Genomic DNA, 21,844 nt, shown 5'->3' on the forward strand with positions numbered 1-21,844 from the left:
CCTTTGGGAATCACATCGATCCTCTGAGAACGTTGCTTCAGTGTCTTTAATGCCTTCCCTGAGGCCCTGCCTCTACAACATCCTCCTCTTTTCACTGCCACTGTGGACAACCAAGCCTTGCTGCACACTCTCAACCCACACCCAATCCACAATACTTGTTACCAAAGGGAGGTAAACAGGAGGGAAAATGTCCTTGAAAAATGCCAGATTTCTTTCTTGACTTTTATCAGATTTTCAGCTCTCTCTCTCTCTCTCTTTTCTTAAAAGTTTCCTCCTTTAAGTATACCAAGGAGCATGATGGGAGGACAGAAAGGAGAGTAGAGTTGAAACGTAGACATGATCAATGCAAGACACGCGCATAAACACACCACCGTGGACCCCATTCATATGTGTGATGGAGGAGTCCTAACAGCAACGCAGTAAAAGCAAACGCATGAATAAGGAAAGAGTGGTGAGAAACAAACGAACAAGTGAAAACATTCCCCCCTTTGCTCTGCCACCTCGCTCACTCTTCCTTCTTGAACACGCTCTGCAGGGTCAACTCACTCGCTGCCTAGATGGACTTAGGCGCCCTTTTCCCTGAATCAAATTGCCTCTGCCTCCAAAACTATAAACTCCCTGCAGCTGAGCTCATCACACTGAAAGTACCCATACCACGCCACCACTGTTGGTGCTGTCGTGGGATGGTTACAATGCCTTGTCATCCACATGTCCCTCCCCTCTTGGTCACTGTCATGGGTCCCCAGGCCCTGCCTACCTCTTCCCATCCCCCTAGCAAGGAAAACTCTTTAGGTTTCTATGCACTAATGTCTCCAGGACTGTCCAGTCCAGATGTTGCCAACCCTGATACTTAAGTCTCCGTGAACAAACGCTTTCCATAACTCTCCAAACCACTCAGCCACAGCTGACGACTGTGGGTATCCGCACCCAGCACTGCCCCTGCTGCCATTTGTTCAACACCCAAAACTTCTAATCTTACTTAATGCTTCCGGACAGAGCGTACGTCATTTTTCCTAATGTTCGCGGCACAGTCACCAAGTTATGCAAGCTTCTTTGCTGATGGCCGCCCCACTTCGTTCCTATCCACACAACCTGCCTGTCATGTCCACCCGCATGACCGCATTAGCCAGCTACACTGTTTGCCCACCTCTTCGTGATAAGACCTTAAAAATCATATTTTATAATCCAGAGGAATAAAAAGACTGACGGTCACTGGGATGCAGGAGGTGAAAGGCCAGGAGACTGCAAAGTTAATTGTATGGATTTCAGCCCAATTGTTCTTAAGCAGGATTAAGAGGGCAGTGAGTGAAACTGGTTTGGGCAGGGTGTAGGGGGAGGCCTTGAAAGAGACAAAGGGAGCACAGCCTGGGCAGGATTTGGTTAAGCGAAGGTTAGTGCCCTTGGGCAGCGAAAACATTTCTCTGAACTCCCAGGAGAAGCAGCACTAATGTCCCAACCTTGCATAGTAAGAGCAGTGTCATCAGGGGAGTATCACGGTTGTTTAGGACGGGTCTAATCAAACTCTACCACAGCCGGGCTTCTCATAAGCAGTGACTCCTGTTGTTTTAGCTGGCACTGACTCACGGCCTCTCAAAGCATGACACAGCTTCAGATGCAGGGTGCAGGGCCAGTTCCTTCCAACTACACGCTGCCAGCAGCTGGACGAGGGGGGAATCCTCCAGCGCACGGCTTTCTGCAACTCAGCACAATGTGGATTTGACGGAAAATAGTTGCCAAGTAGACCTTGTAATTCCAGAGACGCAGCAATGAAGAGGGAATGGGGCTTATGTTAAGATTCCAGAGCCAGGCATCCGGCCTTCGGTTTTCAAAACAGCGTGTGTGGAAATTTTCAGTCAGCTCTTTTTCCCATTAATTGCTTGCTTGCTCTCTCGCTCGCTTTATTGAGGTTGGTGTTTTTCTTTCAGATGCCAGTGAAAAGTCACCATGACTCTGAGGTACACTGGGGATAACGGGTGGGTAGTTGTCCCAGCGTTGGAGAGACCCACGGAAATGGCATTGTCACTGACACTGCCTTGTGTTTCCCAGGAGGGACCCATTTCCCCTCCTGTGGAACTTGCTCTTGGCCAGACTGAGCACTACAGACCTGTTCCCCTGCTTAGGCTCTCTGGTAAGCCACAGTCCAGTCACCCCTGAGGGTCACAGGAAGCTCACTTCCTGTCATCAAAACACTCCACACTCCCAGGCTGGCTAAATGCAGGGAAGGCCACCTCCCAAGACCTGGCAGTTAGCAAGAAAGCCCATACCACTGTCTACATGGAATTTACATATAACCACTGTCCAATCATGAGGGCGTCGCTGTCATTAGAACAAAAGTTCATCAATGTCAGTGCCTTGGAAAATAAACGCACAGGCAGCTGAGCCTGGCCTCTCCAGAATATCTAAGGAAAGGCCAAGCCATGTAGCATTAGTCTTCCAAGTGGGCATCTTAAAAGGCCATCTGTGGCCAGCATCCTCAAAGGTCTAAGAACTGACGATGGATAATGGTTACGTTTAAGCTTACAGCACAAGGAGGTGCAGGAAAACACTACCACACCCTCCTCTTTCACTGTTGTAAACCAAGCATTCATGGGATGCCCCGCTGGCCTCAAACTCTTGGGTTCCGGTGATTTTTCCATATCAGCTTCCTGGGTATCTGGGACTCAAGGCATCTGCCCTCATGCAATAATACGGAATGTCCACCCACAGGGACACAGCAGAGCTCCACAAAGTCAGAACCTAAGACCTAGATCCTCAAGCTATATGGGGTCAAATAATTGGATTTGTCAGAAGCCAGCAACAGCTAAGCTGTTCTGGGTACACTGAACAATAACTAATTTGGAGTCAAAAGCACAGCCAGTCGCGGGTGTTTGTGGCAGTGGGTTCTCCGACTGTACCCCTCGACACTGCTCAGGTTGGTGGCCACGCAGTGCCAATGGCTACCGACTACACCACCTTGGCACAGACCTGAGACTGAGAACAGGGACCGCAAGGCTTGTACTGTACACACAACCTCTTCTGCTCAGACACAAGCAATGACTTAAGTAGACAAAACCTTTACCATCCTCCAGCACGCATCAAGTCTTTGGCCTGTATTATTTTAGAGTGCTTGATTTTAAAAACTGCCGTTTGAATCCTGAATAATGAAAGAATGCTGGAGGTCTCACCATCCTGATCTCAGATTATACTATAGAGATAAAGTAATAAAAAAAAAAAAAAACAGGATGGTATTGGCATAAAAAACAGACACATTGATCAACGGACTTGAATCGAAGACCCAGACATAAGTCCACACACCCATGGACACCTGACTTTGGGTAAGGAAGCCAGAACTACACACTGGGAAAAAGAGAGCATCTTCAACAAACGGTGATGGTCAAATTGGGTGGCTGTGTGTAGAATGCAAATAGATCCACACTTATCACACTGCACAAAACTAAACTCCAAATGGAGCAAAGACCTCAACACAAAACCAGATGCACTGAACCTGACAGAAGAGAAGGGGTGGGGGATAGCCTTGAACACACTGGAACAGGAGAAGACTTTCTCAACAGACACCATTAGCACAGGCTCTAAGACCATCAGTTAATAAACGTGACCTCATGAAGCTGAACAGTGTCCGACTGGCAAAGGACACCGTCATTCAGACAAAACAGCAACCTTCAGAACATGAAAAGCCCTTTACTAATTACACATCAGATAGAGGACTAATATAGAAAACATATAGAGAACTAAAAAAATAAATAAATAACAAATAGCCAAATTTAAAAAATGAGACACAGAAAAAGAATTCTCAAGAGATGAAACATGGATGGCTGAGACACACTAAAAAATGTTCAACATTCTTAGTCATTAGGGAAATGAAAATCAAAACTACTTTGAGATTTCATCCTATGCTAGTCAGAACAGCCAAGATCAATAAGGCAAATGGCAGCTCATGAGGATGTGGAGTAAGGGGACCACTCACCCACTGCCAATGGGCGTGCCAACTTACACACCCACTACGGAGATCAGTGTGGTGGTTCCTCGGGAAGCTGGAAGCAGATCCATCTCAAGAAGCAAGGATACCACTCTCCAGCACGTTCCCAAAGTACCTTAGCTCCCGCCACACAGACACTTGCTCTCCTATGTTCATTTCTGCTCTGTTCATAATAGGCAGAAACTAGAAACAGCCTAGACGCCTATCGACAGCAAACTGACAAATGTTTTATTTGTTCCATGAGGCTCAAAACTGTTAATGTCCTGTCATGAAACTCAAAGGGAACTTAAAAAAATGACAAAGGCAAAAAACAAAAACAAAACCCCAGATGAATGGATCAGAAGAACTTGGCACATTTACACAGTGGAATATTATTCAGCTGTTAAAGGAAATCAAAATAATGGAATCTGCAGGTAAATTGATGGAGCCAGAAAAAAATAATCCCAAGTGAAATAACTCAGACCCAAAAGACAAATATAGTATATATTCATTTATAAATGGATGTTAGCTGTTAAGTCCTAGATAAGCAGGCTACATTCTGTATAATCACAGAGGTTAAGTGTAGAGTAAGGGACTACAGGGGAGGGAAAATAGAATAGATTGTTATGGACAGACAGGGTGGGGGACATTGGAATGGGAGGACCAAGTGGAGAGGGACAGCTAAAAATAACAGCCATTTGAGGGGTCATATAGAAAAAAATATATATTATAGTCACCAAATAACAGGGGAGACAATGGCAAATAGGAATCTATCTTGACCGAATAAAACCTCCAGTGTCAGGAATGGGCTACATCTAATTGAGTAGTGGACCAAAGGGTATCTATGGAAACCCCCAAACAACTTCGGTTATTGTCAAAGCCATTGGTTGCTCTCCACATACCGATGTTAAGACCCTGGAGCTGAAGTCAACACCTAAACATCTCACTGAACACAGAAGAGTCAGGCTAGGGCCTAACTGGAGCCTTCATCCCTACTGACTAGTGTTTGGTGGAAGACACTCTGCACACTACCAGAGGAGAAGGCTGAACATCAACCCATCTACAAGCCCTTCAGTCTACAATGGCGACCTGTCTGTACGATATGCTGGTGCAATAGTGGCACGGAAGTTGTGGGAGTAACCAACCACTCCAGGCGATGCAACCCATGCCCGACACTGCTTGGGTGGCTAAGAATCTACGACTAGACAGGCTATGGGTGTAGGAGACAACCAAACAGTACTGTTCTGCTAACGGAGCACAGCAATAAAAGGACATCCTGCTGTAGCTCTAGACCAGTGTCTCATTCAGCCATCACTAAAAGAAAAACAAAAACAAAAACAAAAATAAACAAACAAACAAAAAAACCTTTCTCTGGGAACTAACAGAGATCCATAACTGAACAATAAGCAGAGAGTCAGAAACCCTGGAAAACTCAGTCCTGAACGGGATGTATCCATCAAATCTGTTCCTTCAGGGCTCAGGGAACTAACTATGCAGAAAAGGAGGTGGACGGATGACATCGAGGACCCAAGGCCTTCCAGACACAACAGAACTGACGCACGCGTGAACTCACGAAGACCGTGGCAGCACCTGCAGGGCTTGTACAGATCTAACCTAGGTGAGGTCCCGGTTTTGAGATGGAAAGTAGACACAAGTCCCCATCCCGGCCCAGAAGCCAGCTCCAATTAACAACCGCTCTCAGAGGAAAAGCAGTTTCTCCAAGGAAATCTCGCTGGTCATGCAAACCACGCTGCAGGGCAGGCCCGTGCCCAGCGGCAGATGGTCAATACAAAATGAACTCAGGGGTATTTTTGTGGGGAAACCTAACTGGCCCTATTGGGTTATGATTTTGAGTTTTTCTTGGTTTTGTTTGTGAGTGTGTGTATCTGAAGATGTCTATGTTTCTCATGGTCTTCCTTATCTTTTTTTTCTTTTTCTTTTTGTTTGTCAGTTTATTGATTTTGTTTTATCCTGTTTTGTTTTGTTTCATCTTTTTTGTCTTTTGGTTTTCTTGAGAGAGAGAGAGAGAAAGAATGCATGGAGTTGAAATGGTGAGGATCTGGAAGGAGAAGGAGTGAAGGCAAAGTATGTTTAGAATACATTAATTATATAAAAATTTATATAAATAATTAAAAATTAATAAAATTGTTTAAATTAGTGATTTATATTTCATTTGATATTAGTAAATAAATTTTGCATTGAGCAAAATTTCTAACAATTCCTGAAAGAGCCCTAAGCATAGTTCTGCCACTTTGTGTTACATATTTATGAAGTGAGGTAGTGTCAGAATTAACAACTATAAAATCAGTTTTATTTGACTCTGAAATATAGTGCCCTACATCCTGCAGTGTCCATCAGCCAATTTTTTTATTATTTACATAAGAATAAATAAACACACTCATCTCGTTAGCAGTCAAATTTACTTTTGATTTTAATAATGGTAATATTTGTATGGAACAGATTTGTGTTAAAATATATTTTTATGATTCATTATCAGTTACTGTTTGATTGGTATGCCTATTTTATCAATCAGTAAAGTCAGAATTGTATAAAATTTTCTGACAAGGAAAAGGGGTTGTGAGAGGAAAAATCTTAAGAACCTGGTAGAGGGTCTGGTAGGAGGATCTGGCGGAGGGGTTAGTGGGGGCTCCCCAATAGCTTCAGGTCAGGAAGAGCAGAAAACCCAACTCAGTGTTCAAAGGGAAGACCCCAGGAGTGTGGCTTCTCCACTTCAAGATCCCTTACAAGCTTTATGAGAAGATTAAATGGAACACTGTTTCAATTTTAGCCACAAAAACTACTGTGTAGTCATGTAGCTATGTAGTCATCAGTCAGCAAAAACTAAAATGAGGGCATCCGAGATCTGAGGTCTCTGAGCACACGCCTAAGGACTGAGGACCAGAAGGCACCCGAGATCTGAGGTCTCTGAGCACATGCCTAAGGACTGAGGACCAAGAGTGCGCACCCTCCTTCCACTAGGGAGAAGGGGGAAGGTAATCCACAAGATCACGTGTCGCTGATCGCTCAGTTCTTTCTTGGTCTAAAGAGACTAAATGCGACAATGCTAAGGCCAACAATCTTGCTTTCAGGGGTTGGGGCCAAGTCCTCTACTAGAGTAACTATTGTTACTCTACCTCACAATAAAAAAACTTTCTTCCATTTACACGTAACTAACTGCACACTCATCTAATTAAAACAGGAGCTATCCATGCCAGCCTGAAGACTGTAGTAGTTCAGATCTCATGTGTGTGTGTGTGTGTGTGTGTGTGTGTGTGTGATGTGTATGAAAGTGTATGTGTATATGTGAGTATATGTGTGCTGTGTACAGTGTGTATATAGCATATGTATGAGTATATGTGTATGTGAGTGTGTGCGTTGTGTATGTGTGCGCGTAGCATGAGTGTGCAAGTGCATGTATATATGTGAGTGTATGTGTGTATGTGAGTGTATCTGTTGTGCATGTATGTGTGTGTGTAGCATATGAGTGAGTATATGTGTATGTGAATGTGCGGTGTATGTGTGTGTGTGTGTGTGTGTGTGTGTGTGTGTGTGTGTTAACCCACTACAATCCCAGCGCTCAGCAGACAAAGGTAGAAGATCCCTGAGCAAGCTGGCCGGCTAGTCAGATCATCAAGCCTAGGATTCCAGTGAGAGACCCTGATTCAACATATAAGGTGCAGCGTCACCAGGGAAGACACCTGACATTGATCTGTGGCGCGTGCACCCAGACACGTTGTCTACATGCACCAATATTCCATATATGCGCACACACACAACTAAATGTATGCAAAAATGAAATTTTAAATCGAAGCTGAACATTTATTACATATTCCATTTTTAAGTTGCTCTCAGTGAATCCAACATCAAGTTGAGGCAGAAAGTGATGTGTACAATATATGTGTGGCTCAGTGTCACAGGCTTGTAACCGCAGGTTGAAGGGATGAGTTGGCAGCGAGGTGGAACCTTGGCTCTCATGGCCTTGCTGTGTGTGTGGTCTTGGGTGGCTCCTCTGTGCAAGAGTTGTGTGGTGTCACAAGACTGGCAGAAGACTGAATGAGGATTTAATCAAATCAAGAGGATTAAACGCACCTCAAGCCCTTAGCTGAGTGTTTGCCCCCCAGCAAGTGCTCAGTAAAGCTAAGACGCTGATGCGTGCATAATTGCTGAATGCTCATTACAGTGGCAAGTTGTAGCTGTAAGTAGGACTGTTCCCATTACTGTCATCAAGGAAACTTCCAGAAGATAAGTTCCTTTGCATCCATTGCTACTTAAATAAAGTGCCAATCCCAACTACTAACACATTAACTTGGCCGACTATGTGAATCTGAAGGACAGCACTGAAGGTGAGGCAGATGTGAGAGGACAGGTTACTGTGGTTGGTTGGTTGGTTGTTTGCAGAGGGTCTCACTGTGTGGCCCTGATTGACCTGGAACTTGCTCTGTAGACCAGGCTGGCCTTGAACTCGAAGATTAGACTGCTCTGTCTCCAGAGTGCTGGGATTAAAGGCGTGCGCTACCATGCTGGTGTAATATCATTTCTTAAGTTTAATATTTGTAGCATCTGTCAGATTTCTCACATGGTGGCACAAGCCTGCAATCTTCACACTAGCGAGGATGAGGCAGGAGGCTTGAGAGTGTGAGGCTAGCCTTGAAGAGGAGTGGGGAGAGAAGAAAAAGAGGAGGAGGAGAGGGTGGGGAAGGAGGAGGAGGAGGAGGAGGAAGAGGAGGAGGAGGAGAAGAAGGAGGAAGAGGGGAAGGACAGGAAGCACACAAGGAAGAAAACCACAGTACCGCACCAGTGGCATTTGTGGGAACACAGACACAATAATGTATCTGTTTAAAGTCAAATTTGTTTGTTTAAAGCTTGTTTGATTTGTTTAAAGTCAAATTCATCGATCATCATTTTCTGTGTTGATCTTTATAAATGAATAACAATGAACCAACTTTAAACAAATTCTTGTCCTTATACATTACAGAGGGAAGAAGAAGAAAAAGAAGGAGGAGGAGGAGAAAAAGAAAAAGAAGAATTAAAAGAAAGTCTTGTGACTCCCCATAAAGTTCACATGCCAGATACAAAGATTTATCTTTCTACATAAAAGAAACTCAGTGCCACGACCCAGAAGGACTAAAGAGCACAGAGAAGTCCTACTTGCTTGACAGCTTGAAATTCCTCTGCTTCTTTATCTTGGTTTGCAGTTTATCCTTCCTTTGAGCCGCTTGTGTGGAGTCATCCTCCAGTCATTGGAGGGGTTGCCAGGAATGTGCACACTTGGTCAGTTTTTCAGAGTAACATGAGACTGCAGCTGTTCCTCTAAGGGAGGCTTAATGCTCAGTCCCCACCCTTGGAAATACCTGGCACCCTACACCTGTTAGTTTATCTGTAGTAGCAGTCCTCACCGAAGTGTAGCAGAACCCAAAGATGTGCCATCCCCCCTCGTTTAAGTTAATTTTTCATCAGCATACAAAAGTCACAGGCTTCCTGTGGCATCCTCACACCACGTGGATTCTTGTGCCCTTTCCATCCCTCCAGTAAAACTACTTTATCTTTTCCCATCTCATAGGCACCTTTCTAGTCCCCTAACCTCCACACTTCACACACACACACACACACACACACACACACACACACACACACACACACACACACACACACAAGAAGCTAGGATCCCCACATGAGAGAAAACATCTGTTCTTTGCCTTTCTGAGCACAGTTACCTCACGGAATGTGGTATTTTCTAGCTACATTCATTTTCCTGAAAATTGTATTAAGTTCACTTTTCTTTACAACTGATGAAAACTCCAACATGGCTGTGTTCCACATTTTCAGCATCCACTCATCAGTTGACGGACACCTAGGCTGGGTTCCTGTTCTTGCTATTGTGATAAGAACAGTGATAAACACAGAGGTGCACGCGTCTCTGTGGTAGGAGATGGGGGCCTTTTGGCGCATGCCCAGGAGTGACACAGGTGCACCGTAGGATGGCTCTGTTTAGAAGCCTCCACATCGATCCCCACAGCCTCCGAGCTATTCACACACACACTCCTGCCAACCTGGGGTAAGGGTTTGTCTCCAGCATCTGGCATCATCTGCTTTATTGACAACACCCATTTGAATGGCGGTGAGATGGAATCTCAGAGTGGCTCTAATTTTCATTTCCACTGCAGCTGAGGATCTTGAACACTCCTTAAAACAGCCACTGGGCATTTCTGGCTCTTCTTCTGAGGACTGTCTATCCAGGTCACTGGCCCATTTGTGGACTGCGGGTTTGGGAGTTTAATCTCTGCAGTTCTTTATGTAGCGCAGATGCTAACCCTGACCGGAGTATAGCTGGGCTTGCTCCCATCCCCCAGGCTGTCTGCTCACGCTGCTGAGAGTTCCTTCTTGTATGCAGAAGCTTGTAAATTGCGTGTGCTACTCTTACTGATTTTTGTGGCCATTTTCTGTGCTGCTGGGGGGGGGGGGCAGAGTGGAGGGTTCTTGCTTAAACTCTATCCTAATGTGTTTCCTCTATGTTTTCCTGTAACAAGTTCAATGTTCTTAATTTGCATCAAGATTTTTTTTTTAATTCAGTCTGAGTAAAGTTTTGTGCAGAGTGAGAGATATGGATCTAATACCACATTTCAGCTTGTGGGAAAATTAAGACCAATAAATAGTAATTTCAGCCTGGTGTGGTGGTTCATGCCTATTAATTCTAGCACTGCGCAGAGGTCACAAGTTCAAAACCACCCTGGGTTACACAGAGAGTTCCAGGTCAGCCAAAGATGCATAGGAAAACACTGCCTTAAAGAACAACAATTATTAACATTATCAGTATTTAAATTATAGAAGAAATAAAACGACATATAACATAGGCTACCCACTTTTTGTACCTTACGCATCCTAATAGGTATTCACTAAATTGTTGCATTCTAACTCACGCAGCATTGATTTACCTATTGGCTAATTTGATTTTACACTGTGTGTGTTTGTGTGTGTGCGCGCACGGGTACACATTCACATCCCGTTGCACCCACATAGAGGTCAGAGGACAACCCGGCAGCTGTAGGTTGTCTCCTTCACCATCAGGCTCCTGGCTACTAAACCGAGTCATCAGGCTCGGCAGCAGGCAGATTTACCATGGTCAGGCTCGATCTTCATGGTCCTCATGATGTATTTTTCTTTTCTTCTTTCTTTTTTAGAACAATCCAAAAAAGGGGGGGGAGTTCCTTTCTACACTACTTAAGGATGTTGTTGACTTTGTATTTTCACATAACTTGATTTAAAAACATTACAAAGTCCACTACTTAACAGATGGGCTCTAACCCACCACTTGCCTTCTAAGGAACACTACTTTCACCTGTTCTGCTTAGGCACTATCAGCTGCCTGTTATTCCCAGCTGGTGCTGACGTCTCGAGTCCATGTGGGTGAGAAGAAGGTGACAACTCCACAAGTAACACTGTCTGCTTTGGTGGTAGAGTAAAAAGAAAGTTTTACTGTATGTAAATTGGAATGCTCACTTGGGTTAAAATAAACCTACAGACATTTAGGTAGCGTCTCAGGAAAGCTCCACCAGGTGGCAAGACACTTCTAAGAAGCAAAGGAGATGAGATTTAATGACAACTATGGTCTCTCACAAAGATTTAATCTAGCAACTCCATAACATTATTTTTAAAAGCTTCAGTAAAAATTTGCCTACAAAAAAATAAGAGAACTTTGACAAAGTAGGAAATTTATCTTCACAGTTTTCATGAAGTCAAGCTAGGTAAAATCAAATCACTTTATTACATGACGACTAATGCTTATTCATATTGGGTTCACTTTGTAGAAGTGATGGACATTAAAAGTAATGGATTTAGAAAGAATGATGAATATATTATTTCATGGTACATAAATTAAGTCAAATCAAGATGAAGTTGAGAAAAGTCATCATCATCAAAACACCACAGTAATAAATTTTGCTGCCATGATTCATAGACAGGTGCTTAAAAAAAAAAAAGTACAGAGTAGTTTGGGAGGAAAGGATGTTGGCCCAGAGTACTTCCAGGAGGACAGCAATTAATCGCAAAGGGGAAAAGGGTGACTTTGTGGTCTAGAAACCTAGCAAGGCCATCTTAGCCAGCTGCTATCCTCCTGTCACACACCTGGCAGGGCTGTCTACCATCACTGCCATGGAGTTTCCTCCTACTCTCACCAAAGGCCAAAGAACACATCGGGCTAGCTCAGTTTACGTATAAAATCACCAACAAGTTCCCAGCAAGCACCAGGGTAATAAAAGACAGATTATCCCAGCTCAGTGGAGCCTGGGGGATGTATTTAAGAGCGCTGTGAGAGCTTGGATTCAACTTTGTAACAGGAAAAAATCAGTCTAGCAGAAAACTGGCATAGTAAGACCACGGTCTGTAGTTTAGTTAACTGTAGCATGCCATAGTTGTTTTATTCTGCTTTGAATGCTGGTTTTGCAACGTGTTAGTACTTAAGGAATCTGGGTGAAGGTTATTGTTACATTTTTTTTTTTGGTAGTAGCTACACATCATGAAAATGAAAGAGGAAAAAGATGCTCCTAGATCAGGCTAAACCTCCTGCGTGTCTGTGTTTACATCAGGGACTAATGGTCAGGGAGAGCTGAGCAGGTTAAAAATGGATAGAGCAACTGGCCAAATGTTTAGCCAAATGACAAGATCAAAGGAAATATGCCAGATGTTCAGCACCAGCTCTGCATATGGAGGCACCTCCGGCTAGGAGGGAGTTCGTGAAGGAAACCAGAGACATCAGCTCTGCTTCCAACCACAACATAAGAATGGCCTATAAATACCTGTGCTCAGCTAAGTACTCCATTTCCATTACAGTTTCTGACCCTTACAGAAAGAACAAGCAGCCTTCCTCTCCTAGAATTTGCTGTGCTTTGTTTATGCACAAGCTCAAACGGACTTGCAGAAATGCTCAATTTAAACAAATGTTGGCATACATATCTTTCAAACTAACTTCAACCCAAAAAAGTACTCCCCCAAAACAGATCATCACTAAAAGTTGATAAGTTTAGCTTTGCCCAAAATATTTACTTCCTAAACATCATCAATAAAGTGTTCTCATTAAAAAAAAAAATGGTTGTGATATTAAGATCCAGTGTCTCCTTCACAAAGTGGGGACAGGGCTGCAGAGGAGACCCCCAGGGGGAATCCTGGCTGGTGGCTCCATTTGTTTTTGAGGAAGAGATGCTTTATTTCCTTCTCTATTTTTGTCACTTCTCAGGAAGTTTACTGTACAACTAGAAACAATCATGGTCCTTTTATATTTGCCCCTCCCCCCCCAAGTGCTTCCATCATTACTTCATGCAAGCAAGGAAACGATTAAAAAGAAAATCAGGCAACTAGCACCCTCTTTTGCTAATTCTCACTTTATACGCAAAAGTATTCTGGATGTTTGTCAACATTCTTAGGATTCTAAGTATACACTTGGTCTTTCTAAAAAGCATGATTCTGAAGATAATTTCAACAACTTATTCTCATGGACCAAACACTGGCAGAATCTTATCTATCAGCTGCAATAAAACAGACTGAGATTCGGTGAGGCGGGTGGGCGGCTTCTGAGGAAACTAGAGAGACTAAGACAGACTGTGGAGTCTTCCAAATCAATTCCCAAGAGAACCATAGAAGACAAACGTCACATGAGGAAAAATGATCTGAACAATTAACCGTCAAGTCTGCCCACACTGTGCTCCCTTTCACAGCCCAGAGAACTTTACATCAAGAACATCAGCCGCACTGACAATGTCTCTTGAGCTGGTCCGTGTTCTAAGCTGTCCAAGTAATCTGCCTGAAGCAGTCACTGATGCAGGTGACGGTAAGGGTCTGGCAAGACTGCTCCAACTGACAGGCACATGTTGCTGATTGTTTATTTTAACTAAAACAAATAAATTGATGGCAGGCCGCAAAGGAATTTAAGTGGACAGCTGACGTCAAGGCAAAAAAAAAACCGCAGCAGAAAGAGCATGGCAAACAGGGCCTCCCAAGGCCCGCACAAGGATCAGCCATTACTAGTCCTCACCCTCTGACAGTGTTCACAGGCAGCAGCAAGGGCCCCAGGTCCTACGCCCCACATTCTTAACTGGAAGTTGGAAATCCAGTTATACCTGGAACTTCTTGCATTAGAAATGGTGACAAATTCTTTCCTCCCAAAGTTCTGTTGTTTCACCCATTTATCTTTATAGTTTCCAGTGCTTGACGTTTTACCAAAACGCAGTATGTGCAAATAGCCTGTTTGACTCAGAAAGGGAGCATTTTATCTTGGCCATTTTATAATCTTATTAGGGAATCAATTAATTTCCTCAAAAAGTATTTATCTGGCTACTACAATATTCCAGATGCTTCTTTGGTATTTGAATATAATGGTGGGAAAATGGACAAAAAAAAATAGGGATAGGGCATATATTACATTTTGGCGGGAAAAATAAGACTCTAAACTCAAAACTAGATAAACTAGGAGCCCTGGCGTCCTGAGGAGGAAGAAGGAAAGTTTAGCAAGTGCTAAAGAATGCCGACCCTTGGGAAGCCAGAGCCGGACTGCTCACTGCTGCACAAGTGGGCTCCAAGTACATAAGTGAGTTTAAGGAAAGTGTTCCTAAAGAGAGAGTGCTTTCTCCTCTAGCAGAACAATACCATCTTGCTTCTTGCTTGAAAGGAAGTATTGATCAGTAGCTAGTAAGCCAAAGGTTAATAACTGGGTCTGATAATTTCTGTTATCAGACAAATGATTGATGATGTGGCAGCCTCTGGCTCCTAGTAAACACAGGAACCTCTATGTTCAATGCTTTTACTGAGGACCAAGGACTTAAGCTATTTTCCCAGGATTCTGCTCTTCCAGGGCTGGAAGGATGGGGCTGCACAATCCCACCCACCCCCCACTCATAGGAGGGGGTAGAAACAGAGGGTCCTACAGAGTGCAAGGAAACTACCAAATTACCAACTGGGACCCCACTGGCTTATGGTACAGGACTGACTATTTGGACTCTCCAGCTCCTTGGTGTCACCATTCCAGGAGACCACATGCTGAGCTAATGACAAGTCCCCCTCCACTTTGCCTTCAGCTATCTGGCTGGTGCCCGCCCTGCCGACAGCTGCTAGGGCTTAAGCTATGTCTAAGCCACAGAGAATGCACAAAACTGGCCCTTGCTTTGCATCAAACCCCATCTATTTAGTCACTCACGGTGCAAGTCATAGTGGTCCAAGATGGTATTTCTGAAAAGAATTGCATGCTAAATACAAAGGAGAGTTTGTATCTTCAAGCAACGTCTAAACGATGTGCATGTCTCTTAACCGCCAGTGGAAACTGGTCCGTTTCTCACTGTCTGTATAAAAATGAGATTTGAACCAACCTGCTCTCTTTGGAAGAAACAATAATTTCTTTGTTAGCTAAGCTAACCCTAGCATAGTTCCTAAGCGTGTGGTTGGTTCATCTTATGGATGCCTTCCAAAGCACGCTCTATGACATGGTCACAAATCAATTAAATTGGGAAACAGGCGTAATTATAACCACATAAAGTTAGAAGTGTGAGGAAAAACAAGTAATTGAAAATAACAGTGACATAAAAATGCCACTAGGAGATGAAATCAAAACACACCAAAGTGTGGGCTCAAAATAAATAAATAAAAGCATCCATTGATGTATTCATAGTAGACAGTGACACTTAAAACAAATTAACTTCCCCTAAATAGGCCAGAGAGTAAACCACCTCACACTCAGAATGTTTTTATCCACCCGTCTTTGGTGTACTTATTGGGGCTCTAACTGACCTTCATCCTTCGTGGAACAGATGGACAGTGCCAGGGCAATGTGATCCGGATCTCGGTTTGCTAAGTGCACATGGTCAGGAGGTTAGACACTTCTTCCCACCCAAAGAAATAAACAGGAATTGCGTTTGCTGCATAGAACGGACACCAGCAGTCATCAAATAATGACATCATCGTATTTACACAATTGAGAGTATTTATACTAGGAGTGAAATTGTTACATCAAAGGAGGTTTCCGGTTACAAGAAAACTTTGGCTTCAAATAGTTAACCTGAGTATTTGAAAGAACTTTTTATTTTATTTTCATCCTGCTGGTGTTGGTTTTTAATACTATTTTAAAATTCCTCCAATACCTTCCAGAGAGATGATGCCTGAGTCTAACTCATCATAAAGTTGCATCACGGCTACAAGCCCCCCACCCCGCTAGCTAGCCTCTACTCAGCCAGCCACACACAGACTTTTTGCTCAGGCCATTTCTCATTTCCAATCAGGGCCATACAAAGAGCAGGCTCAATTATCAACTCCACAAAAAACTTGCCAGAGCGCTGCCCGCCTCCCTCGCCCCGCCCGACGCGCAGCCCGCGGAGCGGCTCCGTACCTGCTGAGCGGGTGGCTGGCGGCGGCCCGGGGCGCGCAGCGTGGCTCTGCCCCCTGCGGTTGCGAGCGCGCGTGGGAGTGGTAGGCGGTCAGCACCACGCCGCCCGAGTCCTCCACCTCCATCTTCAGCGGCGCATGTCCCCGTGCGGACCCAGAACAAAGACGCGGACCAACGTGGACCGGCTCCAGGAGCGGGTCAGCAGCCCAGAGCGTCCGGCGCCCCACGGATCCGCAGCCACGACGGCCACGCCCGCCCGCCCTATGGCCACGCCCACCCACCCACGGGCCACGCCCACACAGTACAAGGGACAGATTAGCATACATTGGGAGCCACGCCCATAGCGGACAGATTAGCATACACTGAGGGCCACGCCCATAGCGGACAGATTAGCATACACTGGAAGCCACGCCCAGGGATCCTTGCTTCTAGGAAACTGGAAACCTGCCTGAAGCTTGTGGCTCCAGCCAGCTGCTCTAGTAAAGTTTGTGTTTTTCTTCCTTTGTTTCTCTTTTCCTCTTCCCAAGCTCCTCCTCGCCCCTTCAAACGGGAGGCTTATCCCGTGGCTAGGAACATTTCCTGCCTGGCAGTCAGAAGTGAGACAGAAACCCTGCCTTAGGCAAGGAGAGAGAGGCTAGGTCTGGAATGGGTGCTGTGGCGGAAGAAAGGGAGGGAAATGTGGCAGTCTCATTTAAATGTCCGAACCAGAGACTGAAGAATTGGGTTGTATTGCCATTCGCTAGTCTAGTACAGTAAACCTGACTTCCCTCTGCCAAGCCGTCCCTCTGCAAGCACAAGACAGCGCTTCCTTGCTTCCCATACCCTCCAGACTGCAGCAGCCAGACCTTTACCTCATTCTTAAAGTCCCTTACTCCACCCAGTCCTGATCACACTGACTGATACTGTTTCTAGACTGTCAGAAAGCTAGTCCTGTGAGCTCAATGAATGGTATTTTCAGGGGGCTTTTTTTTAAGGGGAAGAGTACAGACACACACACACACAAACACACACACACAGGGGAAGAGTATAGACACACACACACACACACACACGCACGCACACACGCACACACGCACACATGCACACACACCAGAAAGTGCGCTATAGTCATTTTCCTCGTTACGGTTCCACCTGGAACTCCTTTAAAGATTCCTTCCCCTGTGAAACCTCTTAGCGGCCATCAATCAAAGCCCCCTCTCCACCCCTTACCCCCACCCCTGCCACTTTCTAGAAATTGCTCTTGCTTTTGTTACAGGAATAATTTCATCCTGCCCTGTAATTAAACCAGTCTACCCTTCCTATGCCCGGTGTGCTTCTTTGTATCCACGTGAGTGATGCTAATGGATCCTGGTCTTCTCCCCCAGCCCCCTAAAGCCCGGTTGGAGCCAGGAAACGCCTCTCAGAAGGAAACACCCAGGAGCGAGAAAGCTCTAAGGGGAAAACCCATTGCCAGCTTGAGATCAAATTCCTATTTTCCAGCAAGCCGGTGCTTTCTGCTAAACCTCAGGCTGCTGGAAGGGCTGATGTCATCTTTTACACCCTAGAGCCCCTCCTACACATGCCACACTCTAGAAGGAAGGTGTCCTGCATAGTAATACATCAACTTCATACAAGCTAAAGCCATCTGAGAGGAGGGGACCTCAATTAAGAAAATACCTTCAGAAGCCAGGCTCCATGGCACACGCCTTTAATCTCAGCACTTGGGGAGGCAGAGGCAGGCAGATCTCTGTGAGTTCGAGGCCAGCCTGGTCTACAAAGCAAGCCCAAGACAGCCAAGACTACACAGAGAAACCCTGCCTTGAAAAAAAAAAATCAAGAGAAAAGAAGAAAGAAAATACCTCCATAAGATCAGGCCTGTAGGCCATTTCCCCAGTGATGGATGGGGGAGGGCACAGCTCCCCGTGGGTGGTGCAGTCCCTTAGTTGGTGGTCCTGGGTTCTGTAAGAAGAAAGCAGGATGGAGCTGTCATGAGGTGCAAGCCAGTAAGCAGCCCCCTCCTTGGCCTCTGCATCAGCTCCTGCCTCCAGGTTCCTGCCCTGCGTGAGTTCCTGCCCTCACTGCTTTTGATAAAGAGCTGTTACGTGGAACTGTGAGTGAAATAAACTCTTTCCTCCCCAAGTTTCTGTTGGCCATGGGGCTTCATCACAGCAATGTAACCCTAACTAGACAGAGGGCTTGGAGGACAGGTGGGTGGATGGGTGGGTGGATTACAAGTGAACTGAGGAAGCAGAGTAGCGGTTCTTACCTTTCAGGCTAGCCAAGGAATTCTTACAAATGACTCAAAGAACGTCATAGCACTAAAACATCTAATAAAAACAAGTTCTGTGTGCGGTGCCATTTTCCAAATGTTTATGTACGCTACTATCTTAACTCGCCAGCTTCCTTGAGTTTTCAGGTTTCAGAAAGATGCTACACAGCACATATTTTACGGCAGAATGCGTTGTTCAAGCTATTTCTATTAGCCCTTCAGATTGGGTGACCTGATGTTACATATAGTCTGGGCACCGTGTCACCACTGGACTAGATCGTCTGTACCCAAAAGAGAAGCAACAGGAAGCTGGAGGGATGGGAGGAAAGGCCATGTACAGCCCACAGGCTCACTCACCGCAGGTTGAGGGGGCCGTGAAGCTGCGGCCCCGGTGGTAGCCCTCTCCTATGCTGCTCTGTCGTGTGTCTGGTAACTACTACTGGGAGACAGATCTAGGAGTGGCGATAGCTCAGTGTTCCCAAGTCACGCTGTACTTCTTCCTTTACTCGTGGCACAATGTTACAGACAGCTGTCATCACAGGCACCGAGTGCTCCAGGGACACACGGGTGTGCCTTGGGACCCAAAGCAAAGCTGCTAATGTGGCCCCAGTGCTATAGTCATGCTTACCAGGAAAGACAGAGAAAGAATTGCTCATCCAGGTGTTTTGTCAGTGAATAATTTCCACCCTAAACAGGCTTAGCAATATATAGACTATGAAAAGCTGTTGGGGGCCTGGGTATAGCTCCATGTGGGGACACCTCCTTAATATGCTCATGACCCTGGGTTTGATACTGATTGCTCCCCAGGATTGTAAGAAAAGAGGGAGAGGAAGGGGCTGAAGCATCCTCGGATCTTAAAATACACACCTGGCATCGTGGATCTAACAGAATGAATTGGCATGCTGACTTTCCCAGAACTGTAAGGAACCACTGGCTAGGGGTGACGTCACAAGGCAGCGACAGCTGGGAGGTGATGGAGCAAGCGGGCATGAGGGCCCTCAGGAAGAAAAAGTTGCCTGGAGAGTGCACCATGGGCTTTCTTTCTGAAATAGCACTTTCTGTCTGTTGGAGTAAGGTCAAACAGGAACGAATTAGAGTTTCCCATGTCAAGTGCTGGGCTGAGAATCAGGAGACACAGGTGACCAGCCTGACACCAGCAGAGCACAGGCCCCTGAGCCACGTGCTGGTCTGCTGACCTGCATCTGCACATACAAAAGAAAGGAGCTCACGTCATGTCTGATTCCGTCCTATTCTAGGTGCCAAAACATCAGCCCACCGGAGGCTTCAGCAGCTGAAACAAACATCACTGTTCACAGCTCCAAGTTACATCTGGGCTACAGCCGCTTGTCCGTGTGTCCGGCATGTGACAAGGCTGGAAGCCATGCCAGGCTGGCTGCTGCCTGAATCCAGCCTCTGAAGTGTGAAGAGGTTTCCTGAGATGTGAAACGCATCCTTCTTTACTTAATGTAATGAGATGAGTAGCACTTGATTTGCATTTCCTGGTGTAACTTTTCATAAACCTGTTTATTATGTTAAGGGTTAAATGCCACGAACAATAGCAATCGAAGGGTTAATTAGATGTATTTTCAGTGCATAGTATGTATTCCTGTGTGTGAGTGTGTGTGTGAGTGTGTGTGAGTGTGTGTGTGTGAGTGTGTGTGTGTGAGTGTGTGAGTGTATGTGTGTGTGTGAGTGTGTGAGTGTGTGTGTGTGAGTGTGTGTGTGTGTATGAGTGTGTGAGTGTGTGAGTGTGTGTGTGTGTGTGTGAGTGTGTGAGTGTGTGTGTGTGTGTGTAAAATTAATTTTCATTATGGGCTCTTAGAATGTGTTGAGGGCTAACGGTTTTGGTTTTTGGTTTTTGTATGTATTATGTATCTGTCAGGAGGTGGGCGTGAAGAGGCATCAGCCAGCCACAGAATGGCCAGGGGTGTGGCAAGACTCCATTTACTCAATGGACAGGCCGGAGAGCTGAGCCTGGGGCCGCATGGTGGGCATGCCACTTACTGGATACACTGCTCTAATGTCCTAATTTGAAATGTGAGAACTGACCACGTATCCTCCCAGAATTGGTGGGAAAGCAAAGAGGCAATTTTTAGAATATCTAACACACTGCTGCACATGTCTGCGCTGACTAGTCTTTCGTCAACTTGACACAAACTAGAGTCATCTGAAAGGAGGGACCCTCAATTCAGAAAATGCCCCCATAAGATCCAGCTGTAGGACATTTCTTTTCATTTTTTTTTTCTAGAGACAGGGTTTCTCTGTGTAGCCTTGGCTGTCCTGGACTCGCTCTGTAGACCAGGCTGGCCTCGAACTCATAGCGACTCACCTGCCTCAGCCTCCCGAGTGCTGGGATTAAAGGCACGCCCCACCACTGCCCAGCTGTAAGACATTTCTTAATTAGCGATTGGCTCAGCTGATGGCTCAGCCCATGGTGGGTGGGGCCATCCCTGGGCTGGTGTCCTGGGTTCTATAAGGAAGCAGGCTGAGCAAGCCAGTAAGCAGCACCCTCCATGGCCTCTGCATCAGCTCCTGCCTCCAGGTTCCTGCTCTGTTTGAGTTCCTGTCCTGACTTCCTTTAATGACGAACAATGGTGTGGAAGTGTAGGCCAAATAAACTCTTTCCTCTCCAACTTCCTGTTGGGTCATGGTGTTTCGTCGCAGACTTATACAAACCCTGACTTATACAATAGCATACACACTTGCTAAGTGCTTGCTTCCTTCTCTCTTTTTCATTCCTCCAGTCACTGGGCCTCCCTTTCGGCCCTTCCAGAAATATCCTTGGAGTTCATTCCTCAGGAGTAAACAAGCCGGATTAGAGATTCCTGGGACATTTCACAGCCTCTACTGAAAGAAGAAGCCTACTGGAAAAGCCTCAATAGACACCAGGGCACCCTGGCTCTGACAACTCTGAAGTGTGGAGGTAACCCAGCGTACCCCATCCTAGCAGGAAATAACAAGACATGTATGTGCAACCGTCACACGGACAGAAGAAAGTGCTGCTCGTGGTCTTACTGCTTACCTGGCAACAGCGCTGCTTGGCCAAGCACCCTGAGAGCCAGGCCTGGGAGCCAGCTGCTGCTGTGGGAGGAGGCCGCACAGCCACAGACTGGGCTCCCTCTGCAAGAGGGCAGGAGCCACAGTGTCCCCAGCCCTGATCTTCCGGAAAGGAAGGCCCAGGGTGCTGGCGATGATGCTCACCTCACCTTCCTGTGTCCCCAGATCCTCTGGAAAGACTGAGCGATTGAAAAGAATGCATCCAGAGCTGTGCTTAGATGGA

The 21,844-nt window shown here is 45.7% G+C and overlaps 1 protein-coding gene across 4 annotated transcripts in view; it reads right to left on the reverse strand.

Moving 5' to 3' along the window:
• ARHGAP28 (Rho GTPase activating protein 28) overlaps positions 1-16,566 on the reverse strand; it is a 167,840-nt gene extending 151,274 nt beyond the window's left edge. For all 4 annotated transcript variants that reach the window (XM_084778158.1, XM_084778157.1, XM_084778156.1 and 1 more), the window contains exon 1: positions 16,320-16,566. In XM_084778158.1, the coding sequence (XP_084634284.1) occupies positions 16,320-16,441 (122 nt within the window). In that variant the 5' untranslated portion in view covers positions 16,442-16,566. The remainder of the gene's footprint in view (positions 1-16,319) is intronic.
• Between the last annotated feature and the right edge of the window lie 5,278 nt (positions 16,567-21,844).

Source organism: Acomys minous (assembly GCF_964271855.1).
Source record: "Acomys minous genome assembly, chromosome: 4".
NCBI classification, from domain to species: Eukaryota; Metazoa; Chordata; class Mammalia; order Rodentia; family Muridae; genus Acomys; species Acomys minous.